Source organism: Rhamphochromis longiceps, linkage group LG3 (assembly GCF_057381845.1).
Source record: "Rhamphochromis longiceps isolate RC_006_pf linkage group LG3, R_longiceps_female_GT1.1, whole genome shotgun sequence".
NCBI lineage: Eukaryota > Metazoa > Chordata > Actinopteri > Cichliformes > Cichlidae > Rhamphochromis > Rhamphochromis longiceps.
In genome coordinates, this window is record NC_140559.1 from 32,614,731 (window position 1) to 32,625,381 (window position 10,651).

Here is a 10,651-nt window from a genome sequence, read left to right on the forward strand (position 1 = left end):
CCGTGTGTTAAGCTGAACGCAGCTTCAACCGTCTGTTGAAAAATACTAACGTGACCGCACTGCATTTTCTTGTTAGTAACAGTAATGGCGTTGTAACGATAGGAATAGTAATTGGTTAGATTACTTGATACTGAAAAAAGTAACGCCGTCACTTGCAACGCCGTTATTCCCGTCACTGTGGATAATCAATCAGTGTATCTGTGCTAGACTAAGGATACTCAGTGCAAAATAACATTTAATCTTCACAATCTAACAAAAGTACATATTAATTCATTTCAGATTATAGAGTTATAGAGAGTCAGACTAATGTGTTGCTTTTAAAGGCTGCTCTTGAGAAGTGATTGTAATTATTAAAAATGTGTGTTAAAGAACAGTGAAGACAAAACTTCATTCAACAGCTGAAAGGAAAAAGCTCTCGAAGCTGTCAAATGTTTATGTTGTGCCAGTTGCACCAATCTGTGGTTTGCTGTTTATGAGTCGGATGACCGTCTGTTGGGGCAGCCCTTTGGATATCAGTGCATTTTTTATCTAAAGGGGGAAAAAAGAAGAGAGAGATATGATCGGGTGAGGGCCTCCAGCTCACACTGGAACGGTTCGCAGCCGAGTGTGAAGCAGCGGGAATGAGGATCAGCACCTCCAAATCTGAGGCCATGGTTCTCAGCCGGAAAAGGGTGGAGTGCCCACTCCGGGTCGGGGATGAGTTCCTGCCCCAAGTGGAGGAGTTCAAGTATCTCGGGGTCTTGTTCGCGAGTGATGGGAGAAGGGAGCCGGAGATCAACAGACGGATTGGGGCTGCAGCTGCAGTAATGCGGACGTTGCACCGGTCCGTCGTGGTGAAGAGGGAGCTGAGTGTAAAAGCGAAGCTCTCAATTTACCGGTCGATCTACGTCCCTACCCTCACCTATGGCCACGAGCTGTGGGTAGTGACCGAAAGAACGAGATCGCGGATACAAGCGGCAGAAATGAGCTTCCTCCGAAGGGTGGCTGGCCTCTCCCTTAGAGATAGGGTGAGAAGTTCGGCCATCCGGGAGGGGCTCAGAGTAGAGCAGCTGCTGCTCCACATCGAAAGGAGCCAGCTGAGGTGGTTCGGGCATCTGACAAGGATGCCCCCTGGGCGCCTCCTGGGTGAGGTGTTCCAGGCATGTCCCACTGGGAGGAGGCCCCGGGGCAGACCCAGGACACGCTGGAGAGATTATATCTCTCGGCTGGCCTGGGAACGCCTTGGTATTCCCCCAGACAAGCTGGAGGAGGTGGCTGGGGAGAGGGAGGTCTGGGCCTCTTTGCTTAGGCTGCTGCCCCCGCGGCCCGACCCTGGACAAAGCGGATGACGACGGATGGATGGATGGAGATATGATCATTTTCCCTTTTTTTTAAGATGTGAGACTTCTTTAGAAAGAAGCAGCACAGGTTTTACAAAACTGTGCTCACAGGAAAAAAATTTATGTTGAAGTATGTACTTGTGTGGTTGTGCATGTCTATCATGTGTGAACACTGTGAAGAAAATCAGGATGTTTATAGTATGGCCCCATACAGTCATTACTCAAAGTGGGATCATGTAGACACTGCTCAACCAGACAAATGCTGTGTCCAAAGAAAACTCTGATTCTTACAAATTGTGTTAGCAATCTTATATGCAATAGTTTCACAGCTGAGTTTGGTTGTGTATTTTTACTTGTGTCCTAGCTCTTTATGGAAATTATTACTGTCGTTGTCCTGAGTCTGGTGACTCAGTGTTCTGTGCTTCTTTATTATGATCTTGTTTATTCTGATTGTGTTTTCCATTAAGATTCACCATTTGTTAAGTTCCTGTTCTGTCTGCCCTGGTCCCACTTTTTTGTGTTCCCTCTGTCTGTCCATGATGTTATTATGTCTGCTCATGAGACTGTGTATGTTAAGTTCTATGTCTCGTCTGGAGCTCTGTGTCTGTCGTGTACTTCCTGTTTTACTTTGTAGGTCAGTGCCTTATGTCAGTGCGTTCAGCTTTGTGCTCTCCCTGTCAGTGTAATCAGCGTCAGCCGTGTCTCCTCTTAGCTCGCTTCACCTTTTGTATTTAGTGTCTGCATCTTCCCCTGCTCGTTGTCCTGTCGTACCCTCACTTTCACTGTGTGTTCTGTTTCCCAGCCTGCCTGCTTGTTTAGTTTGTTCTGTAGTCTCAGTTTAGTTAATTTTTTGTTCAGTTGCTTTCCAGCAATAAAGCTGAGTATTTTGAGTTATGTAAGCCTCCGTAAGTCCAGCATTTTGGGTTCCAAAGGCACATAGTGGGTAAAGGTCTCTGGCATTAACATCAGCGATGTGCACATGGAGGTTCATGTCATGAAGTTGTCATGCAATGTTCCCTCTAAGCTGCGCACGTGCGCAATTGCGCACTGCTGGCACGGTCTCTGCGCAGAAAATATCTGTATTGCGCACAAAAAAAAAAAAAAATCAAACCTAAATTGAAATTAAAGTAAATATGTTAACAATCCTGTTTTGCAGTGTTAGTCAGTGACTGGCTGCTCCAGTATGGGATTAGAATAATGCCACCTTATCCCATAGTCCAGCCACTGAAGCGATTCACATTCGTATATACGCAGCTAATCAACGTCGTCGACAGGCTGTGACAGCGTCCTTATGTGCTGACACCGGTGTTTTAGCTAGCAAAGCGGCGTGGCTGATGTGGAGTGAAGCCACGTTAATGACAACGTGTACAACCATTGGAGATGTGAGCAGGACAGACGGAACAATTGAAGGAAAAAGTGTTGACTTTATACCAGTTTTTAAATTGTGTTGATCGGCCACGTAAAACCAGAGTTATGATAAAAATATGCGATGTTTGGATTTCTTCCTGAATACTATCGTTGTTTATATTTACTGCGGGAAGAAACGTTAAAAACTGCGTTTTATAAGGAAAAAGGCTCGAAAGCCTGTGAGCAAAAACAAAACCAAAACTTCTGCAGTCACTTAGATGAGTGAACAGGACAGGGAGGAACGCTTTGTGCAAGGAGTGAAGGAGTGCCATCTCTGAATCCAGGAAGGGGCCTAAGGGTACATCTTAAATGCTGTATAATGCTCCAACTCTCTGTGAATGGTACTCATGGCCATTGAATCAGTGGTTGTTAATCAGGGGTCACAGCAATTATTTATCCTGTGGCATATTATTGATCAAGAAACTGACCTCACACCACACTGTCAATTCATTGGGCTGGTTTCAGTCAATGGTGTGTTTATAAGATTGGGGAAACTGCAGTCAGCTGAGGCTGAAGGAGTCACTTGGATGAGTGACTTCACGTAAGCATTTACTTACCTGTGTAAGGAATGTATCTCTATCAATTTTAGACAAGTCCACCAAAGAGGTCATCTTCAATTTGAGAACTGTAACATCTAGAAACACAAAGACACTTTAGAATCCATTAGAAATCACTGAACTCTATTCAGTGCTGAGCTACAATTACAGCAAGTAGTTGCATTCATCAAAGTTTCCAAGTGACATCAACTCTGTTGATAATCTTTTAATTCAGACCAAATAAATTTTTTTCTGTTTTGTGTTTTGGTACAAGCCCTGTGTTTATCCACGAAGGCTTAGTTTGCTTTACTTAATAATGTACTTACTTCCTGCTGGCATTTTGATTGTGATTGTATATTTCTTACTTTGCTGATCTTGAGATTAGTCAGTAGATCACACTGTTGAGGCTATGTCCACACGTACCCAGGTATTTTTGAAAACTGAGATTTTTCTATGCGTTTGCACCTTTTGTCCACACGTAAACAGCGTTTTCAGTCACTGAAAACGGGGATTTTTAAAAACACCTGCCAGGGTGGCTTTTTTCGAAAACTCAGTTTTTGCATTTACCTGTGGACGAGGAAAACGGAGAAAACACAGCATCAAAGGTGTGCGCCTTTTTGACGTCACACTGTGCTCCACGTTATTGTTTCTGTGAAATAAATTTCTACAGTGGCGGACTTAGACAAAATACTGTTACTGTTAATTGTACTCTCTGCAGTGTTTAAATGCTTACATATACACACACAGTTACTGTCCCTCCACACATAGGACTCGGTTCTGCTTCTATGCCCCATCTTTGTCATCTTTGTTTACTATTTCCCACCGAGGCTGATAGATTTGTATTGTTGATTGTCATTTATGCTTAGAAATATTTAACCATATATGCTTAGAGGTGTATAATCTTTTGTGTAGTGATAGGATGTGTGATCCTTAATAGTCTGCAAAGGCTTTGTGTGCATTCCAGAGTGTTCTGGCATTCACACCTACATCCTGGGAGCATGGGAGAGGTCGTACCTTCTCTTATTGTTTTATGGTAGGATAAACGTATCTATATCTCTTTTAGTCTAAGTGCCTTTTGTTTAGATGAACTGCTGGACTTTCAGACCAGCAGAGTTAGGGAAGTCATTTATGGGGTCACACTCTGACCCCACACACACACACACACATACTTACACAACGCACAGGCAAGGTATTCTTTGTTTGTATGTAGACGTCATATGTTAATGAACCTATGTATATTCATGTAACCTCAATAAAAGAGCAGTGTTACAGGGGAGCGGACGAGAGCAACTGGGGTCAAGCGAAGGAACGGCGTTTGTCTGGTTCTCTCCCGTGCACGAGAAACATAAAGAACTTTGCCTACTTCGTGTCTTGCTTGCTGTGTAATTATATTGTCTTCAACATTCCAGCGAATAGGTTCAAGCTACAAACCTGTCAGAGGCTTCTAGACTTCTGATTGGCCAATATTTCTACACTGTTAGAAATCTGCTCCTTTGGCATGTTCCTAGCAGTGTTTTCCTTCATTTTTGCATTTAGGTGTGAACGGGATTATTTTTTAAAACGAAAATGGAAAATCTCTGTTTTCCAAAATACCCGTGTACGTGTGGACGTAGCCTGATTGTAGATAAAACCCCTGTGTTTTGTGACCTGGTGAAAATCACCTGTAATTAGTGCATGCCTTTATTTTGGACTTTTGATTTTGTATGCAGTTAGTCAATTCACTCAGCATACTTTAAAACCAAGTATTTTGCAACTTGTGAATTGAGAGTATTATGTAGTGTAAAATAAAGTGATATAAAACTGATGTGATCACATTTGGGGCGTTCGTGGCTCAAGAGTTGGCAGTTCGTCTTGTAATCAGACGGTTGCCGGTTCGAGCCCTGGCTTGGACAGTCTCGGTTGTTGTGTCCTTGGGCAAGACACTTCACCTACCGCCTACTGGTGTTGGCCAGTGGGGCTGATGGTGCGATATGGCAGCCTCGCCTCTGTCAGTCTGCCCCAGGGCAGCTGTGGCTACAACTGTAGCTTGCCTCCACCAGTGTGTGAGTGAATGAATAGTGGAATTGTAAAGCGCTTTGAGGGTCTCGAAAAGCGCTATATAAATGCAGTCCATTATTATTATGAAATTTTACTGTTTTGATGTGACCAGCAATTAATAGACATGAACTAAAGTGAGAGTAATATATCCTGCACTAAGACAAAGTAGCTAAGTAAACATCACCTCATTTCATTCATACTCACATGATGGTTTACTGGGTGTAGTTGATGTAGGTGTAGTAATTGGAGTACTCGTGGTAGTTGTTGTAGTTGGAGTAGTTGTAGTACTAGTAGTAGTTGGAGTAGTTGGAGTAGTTGTAGTACTAGTAGTAGTTGGAGTAGTTGGAGTAGTTGTAGTACTAGTAGTAGTTGGAGTAGTTGTAGTACTGGTAGTAGTTGTTGTAGTTGTAGTACTGGTAGTAGTTGTTGTAGTTGGAGTAGTAGTAGTACTAGTAGTAGTTGGAGTAGTTGTAGTACTGGTAGTAGTTGTTGTAGTTGGAGTAGTTGTAGTACTGGTAGTAGTTGGAGTAGTTGTAGTATTGGTAGTAGTTGTTGTAGTTGGAGTAGTTGGAGTACTAGTAGTAGTTGTAGTAGTTGGAGTAGTGGTAGTAGTTGGAGTAGTTGTAGTACTGGTAGTAGTTGTTGCAGGTACAGTAGTTGTAGTACTGGTAGTAGTTGTTGCAGGTACAGTAGTTGGAGTACTGGTGGTAGTTGTTGCAGGTACAGTAGTTGGAGTACTGGTGGTAGTTGTTGTGGTTATTACTGGTCCTATGAACAGTCAGAATTAGAGGTTATAGCTCAGTTACACTGATCCAGTAAATTAGATTTAAATGTGGCTGAAATGGTGAAGGACTCTACTCACCGTTTGCAACAGTCACAGTGACACATCGAAGCTCTGAGTGATACTTGGTCCCACTGCAGAAATAAGTGCAAGTTTCTTTTTCAAATATACCTGTTCAACACTCCTTAAGGGATTCTGATGATGATGGTTAGATCACAAGACAAAATTCACACAGACACACTGCACTCAAAAAGAAAAGTTAACAATAAATGGAAATCTGATGGTTTGGTAAAAACTGCTCTTGAGAAGTGAATGTAATTATTTCAGTAAAAATGGTTGTGCAAAAGATCAGCGAAGCCAAAATGTTTTCAAGGTAAATGTGATAAATTTGATCAAAACACAACAAATATGACAAAAAAAAATGACTTAAAGCCTTTTTAGAAAATAACGTGATTGAGCGATGCCAAGGCAAATCATGATAAAGTTTAATGTTTCATTATATAGCCCTTCAATCACATGACAACTTCAAGTTACTTAACCAAGGACACTTTGTATTTTAATCGAGCATGTTTTCAAAACATGGAAGGTTCCTGGTTTATATGTTGCCTTCTGACAACAACTGTAATCTCAAAAGATAAAAAATATTATAACTTTCTAGAGAGTATGAAACATGAGACTGACCTGAAAACTGCCTGGACAACAAAACAGATGGGGAGGGTTTGTCCATCTTCACTTTCAGATGGTGTCCATCTCAGGATGAACTGTCCAGGTCCTGATGTACTACTGATTAAATTGTACGGCCCGCTGTAGAGCAGCTCAGAGATCCTTCAACAAACACAAAAATCCAAAATTTGTAAATTTTCTTTTTCCAAAATCTCCACGTCTGCAAAAGGGGCATATTTCTTTTGTTTCTTTTATCTAGTCATGTTTTTTTCTCAAACCAACCAACGATGGAAATGTTTCTTGTTGGTAACTTTCAATGTTTATTATCGTTGTTTTACCTAATCTTTAAGTATTTATGTCCTTAAATCTGTATGGTTTTGGCTGTGTTTCACTTACTGTGTCGTCTAACTTGACACCTGACTGTAATCTTGTACATCAGCACTGGAGTTTTTTATTACTAAAGATCTGGTCAGATATGTAACTTAATAACCTGAAACATATTTTAGATTTGCACATCACTCATTTCTATTAGATTCATGACTTGTAGGACTATATTTTATATCTACCTAGAGGCTGCCCAGAAATAAATATTTTACCGTTTCAGGCAAAGTCTTTTTTTTTTTTTTTCGTTTTTACTTACATGGAGTTAAGTGCCTCTGCAGTGATGTTAATTTCCAGAGTCTGACTGACATTGTTGTAGAGCTGAGCTCCGTTGGCTGGTGTTGGAGGAAAAAACTTGGGCAGAAAGAGTCCTTCTGTGCAGGATGGCACTGCAGGATCAACTGGAAGAATACAGAGAAGTTAAGGTGATTCTCACAGGATGCAAAGATGATCCAAGGTAAATTTTGTCATAGTCCTGAGTCTGATGACTTTGTGTTTTGTTTATTTATAATATTTTATGTTCTTGTTTATTCTGTTTGTGTCTTTCATTAAGATTTGCCATTTGTTTGGTTTCTGTTCTGTGCCTGCCCTGGTGCCACTTCTCTGTGTTCCCTCATACGACACTGTGTGTTCTGTTAGCCAACTTGCCTGCCTGTTAGTTTTGCTTTCCGAGATTAGTTAGTTTTCTGTTCTGTCTGCAATCTTACAATAATGCCGCGTGTTTTGAGTTCACTTTGCCTCCTCGAGTTCAGCTCTCAGGTCCACTATTCCTGCTTACCTTCAACAGCCATGACAAATATCTGCTGGACAGATTAATATTTGTTGGTCCAGAGAATCAGTCCTGATGATACTGGTGGTCAAACATCTCTGTACATCAGGCCGAGCACTAAGTTCATCGTCAGCAGCTCTTTAGTGCTTTCATTGTAAGATAATGAAACGTATATTTGTACCTTTCAAAGCAAACTGAATCGGTATTTTGCTGATGGCATCGTTGGTAGTTATTGTTGTTTGTGTCCCATTGGTTTGAGTCAGAGTGATGGTCTGTCTGGGGAAGTCCTCCATCACCAGCTGTACTACATACGAACCTTCATTACTGCTGCTGGTGGGGCTGAATGACAGAGTACAAGACGACTGCAAGAGGACGAAAATGGGCTTGAAGTTAAAATAACCAAAATGTTTTCTGTTGCAGAAAAAACAACTTTTTTGGACAAACTTTCACTTTTGCAAAATAAATTGATCTGAACTGTAACTCAATTAAAACCATTTAATCACTTTCTGTGCAAAATGTTTGCTTGTCTCATCTGACATGAGAGTAACAGTCATTCCTCACCGATGAGAGGCTGAGGACAGAGGGTGGAGTGCAGGGGTTACACTCTGAGAGTGCAGAGTTTCCATATCTGCATTTAACTTCGTCTCCATCAGGGTCAAACATCAACAGGCTGAAATCTCTCTGACAGTTTGAAGGAACTCTGAGAGAGAAACAAAGATTGTAGCTCTATTTGCTGTATTCATTTTAATGTAAAGAGCAGGTGATAAATGCTTAAAATTAACTTTAATATGAAAGGGATGAATGTAAAATATGAAATATATAAGAATACAAACATAGACACACATTAAGTGGGCTTACCTCACAGCTGGTAGGATGGTGGTCTGAGGTGATGTGTTGGCTTGGCCGGTGTCGGACCGGTTCCTCAGTTCCACCCGAGTCACAGCTCTCCAGTATATGATGTTATTGATGTTTGATATCCAGGCACCACTATTCAACCTTGATAGAAAATTCAGTTTTAAAACTCTGAAGACAACATATTTTAGCAAATTAGTAGTTTACCACAAGTGACCCATCAAGTTTAGTGGAGCTGCTGATGTTTTGGGGAAGTTGTTTTTGTCACCCATGACTCACAATTTAAAAATGTTGTCACAAATTACCTTTTCCTGTTGTACACTCACCAAAGTTCAAAGTTGCTGGAAACCCGTCGAGTCATGATTCCCTCTCTCTGACACCAGTCTCCGCTGCTCTCCTGTTTTACCACATATAGTGTGTAGGTTCCAGTCCCACAATCACCACTGAGGCAATTCCATGTTTCATCATTTGTGCAGGCAGCTGTGTGGAAGTTCAGTTTATACCGAAGGGTCACCTGTAGAGTTACAGCCACAAAGTGTTTACCTAACATTTTAAAGTTTTCAAGTCCCTAAATTATTTTAAGAAAGAAAATGTACGTACTGTGACAGATCCATCTGCAAAAGTGTCCTTTGGGTAGTAGGTCATGACTGTGCCTAGAAAATGTGAAGCCTGAGTGGCGCAAACCATCAGCAGGACCAACGATGTCTCAGAGAGCAACATGATGAATGTGTGTCTCTCTCTACAAAGGCAGAAATCACTGAGAACACCTGTACATCCAAAGACAGCCTCACTTTCACTCTGTCCTCTTGTCTGATGTGTTTTTTCCCCACATAGAAGTGGATTCAGTTTGTAAACCAGAAAATTACCTGGAATGAGGAAACATCTATTAGAAGATTACAATCAGATGGTGAGCACTGAATGCAGTTGTCTAAACCAACTTTCAGAAACACAAATTGACTACTTTTAAAAATATATTCTTAATAAAGTTTCTTTGAATTCTTCAAAACCTTTTTAGTAATGTTTGTCATATGTTGTTTTATCTTTTATTTGCAATAGTTTGTTAGTTTATTGGGCAAAAGTGATTTCTGTACACAACAGATCTGTCACGGCTGCCGAGGCGAGCCGTGTGGAGTTGGAAGAAGGACCCAAGATGCAGGCAGTGGATGAGATACCGGTGGTTTTATTTACAGAGGTGTAGTGGCAAACAAACAGTGGGGCATAACAAATAACTAAAGACACCTAAACTGGGAGAACTAAAAATAACAGACCTGGGAGCATATGACAACGGGATGAGAAACAGAGAGACGCAGACGAGGAACAGGACACCGTGGAACACAGGGTAACAGACTGACACGGAGTTACACAGACGAACCGGCAACAGGCAGGAGAACACACAGGGCTTAAATATACACACCAGTAATCAGGGGATGAGAGACAGGAGGGCAACACAGCTGGGAGGAATCTGAGCTGACGGGACAGGGGAAACGTAATCTGAGCACACTCACATATGACACAGACCTTCACAATAAAACAGGAAACTCAGACACATGGAACCAGACAAGACATTGAACTAAACAGACAGATTCACAAACAGATGGGGTGACACCATAGACAGACAGATACAGACGCGGACTCAGAGGCAGACTGAATATAACACATAGAACTTAAACATCATCATCAAGAAAATGATAACGAACTAAAAGCGCTGGGTCACCGACCCAGGACCATGACAAGATCACAGAGCTGGGAACATCCATGTTTCATTAATATCTGTTGTTCCCCTTTGGCATGTTTCACCTCTTAAGGAAATAATATATTCCCACATGCATCCACACTTAATACAAAGGATGTTATCCTGTTTTCCAAACTGCTGGTAAATAATTTCATTAGAGTAGTTTATTTTATG

At 41.4% G+C, this 10,651-nt stretch overlaps 1 protein-coding gene across 1 annotated transcript; it reads right to left on the reverse strand.

Annotated features, from left to right (window-relative positions):
- Window positions 1-432: 432 nt before the first annotated feature.
- LOC146674175 (uncharacterized) lies at window positions 433-9,465 on the reverse strand. Its single transcript, XM_085401051.1, has 11 exons — window positions 9,346-9,465; window positions 9,072-9,259; window positions 8,752-8,889; window positions 8,455-8,593; window positions 8,075-8,255; window positions 7,384-7,525; window positions 6,762-6,905; window positions 6,158-6,214; window positions 5,504-5,550; window positions 3,284-3,360; window positions 433-528 (listed from the first exon to the last, which is right to left on the reverse strand). The coding sequence occupies exons 1-11, from the start codon at window positions 9,463-9,465 to the stop codon at window positions 433-435; spliced, it is 1,329 nt and encodes a 442-aa protein (XP_085257177.1).
- Between the last annotated feature and the right edge of the window lie 1,186 nt (window positions 9,466-10,651).

Excerpts from the sequence above, each read along its gene's own strand:
- LOC146674175 (XM_085401051.1), bottom strand. The coding sequence starts at position 9,465 with ATGTTGCTCTCTGAGACATCGTTGGTCCTGCTGATGGTTTGCGCCACT. Across the intron at positions 8,890-9,071 it reads TCCAGCAACTTTGAACTTTG|GTTGAATAGTGGTGCCTGGA; the intron begins GTGAGTGTACAA and ends TTTTCTATCAAG. Across the intron at positions 6,215-6,761 it reads GTTGTCCAGGCAGTTTTCAG|TGGGACCAAGTATCACTCAG; the intron begins GTCAGTCTCATG and ends TTATTTCTGCAG.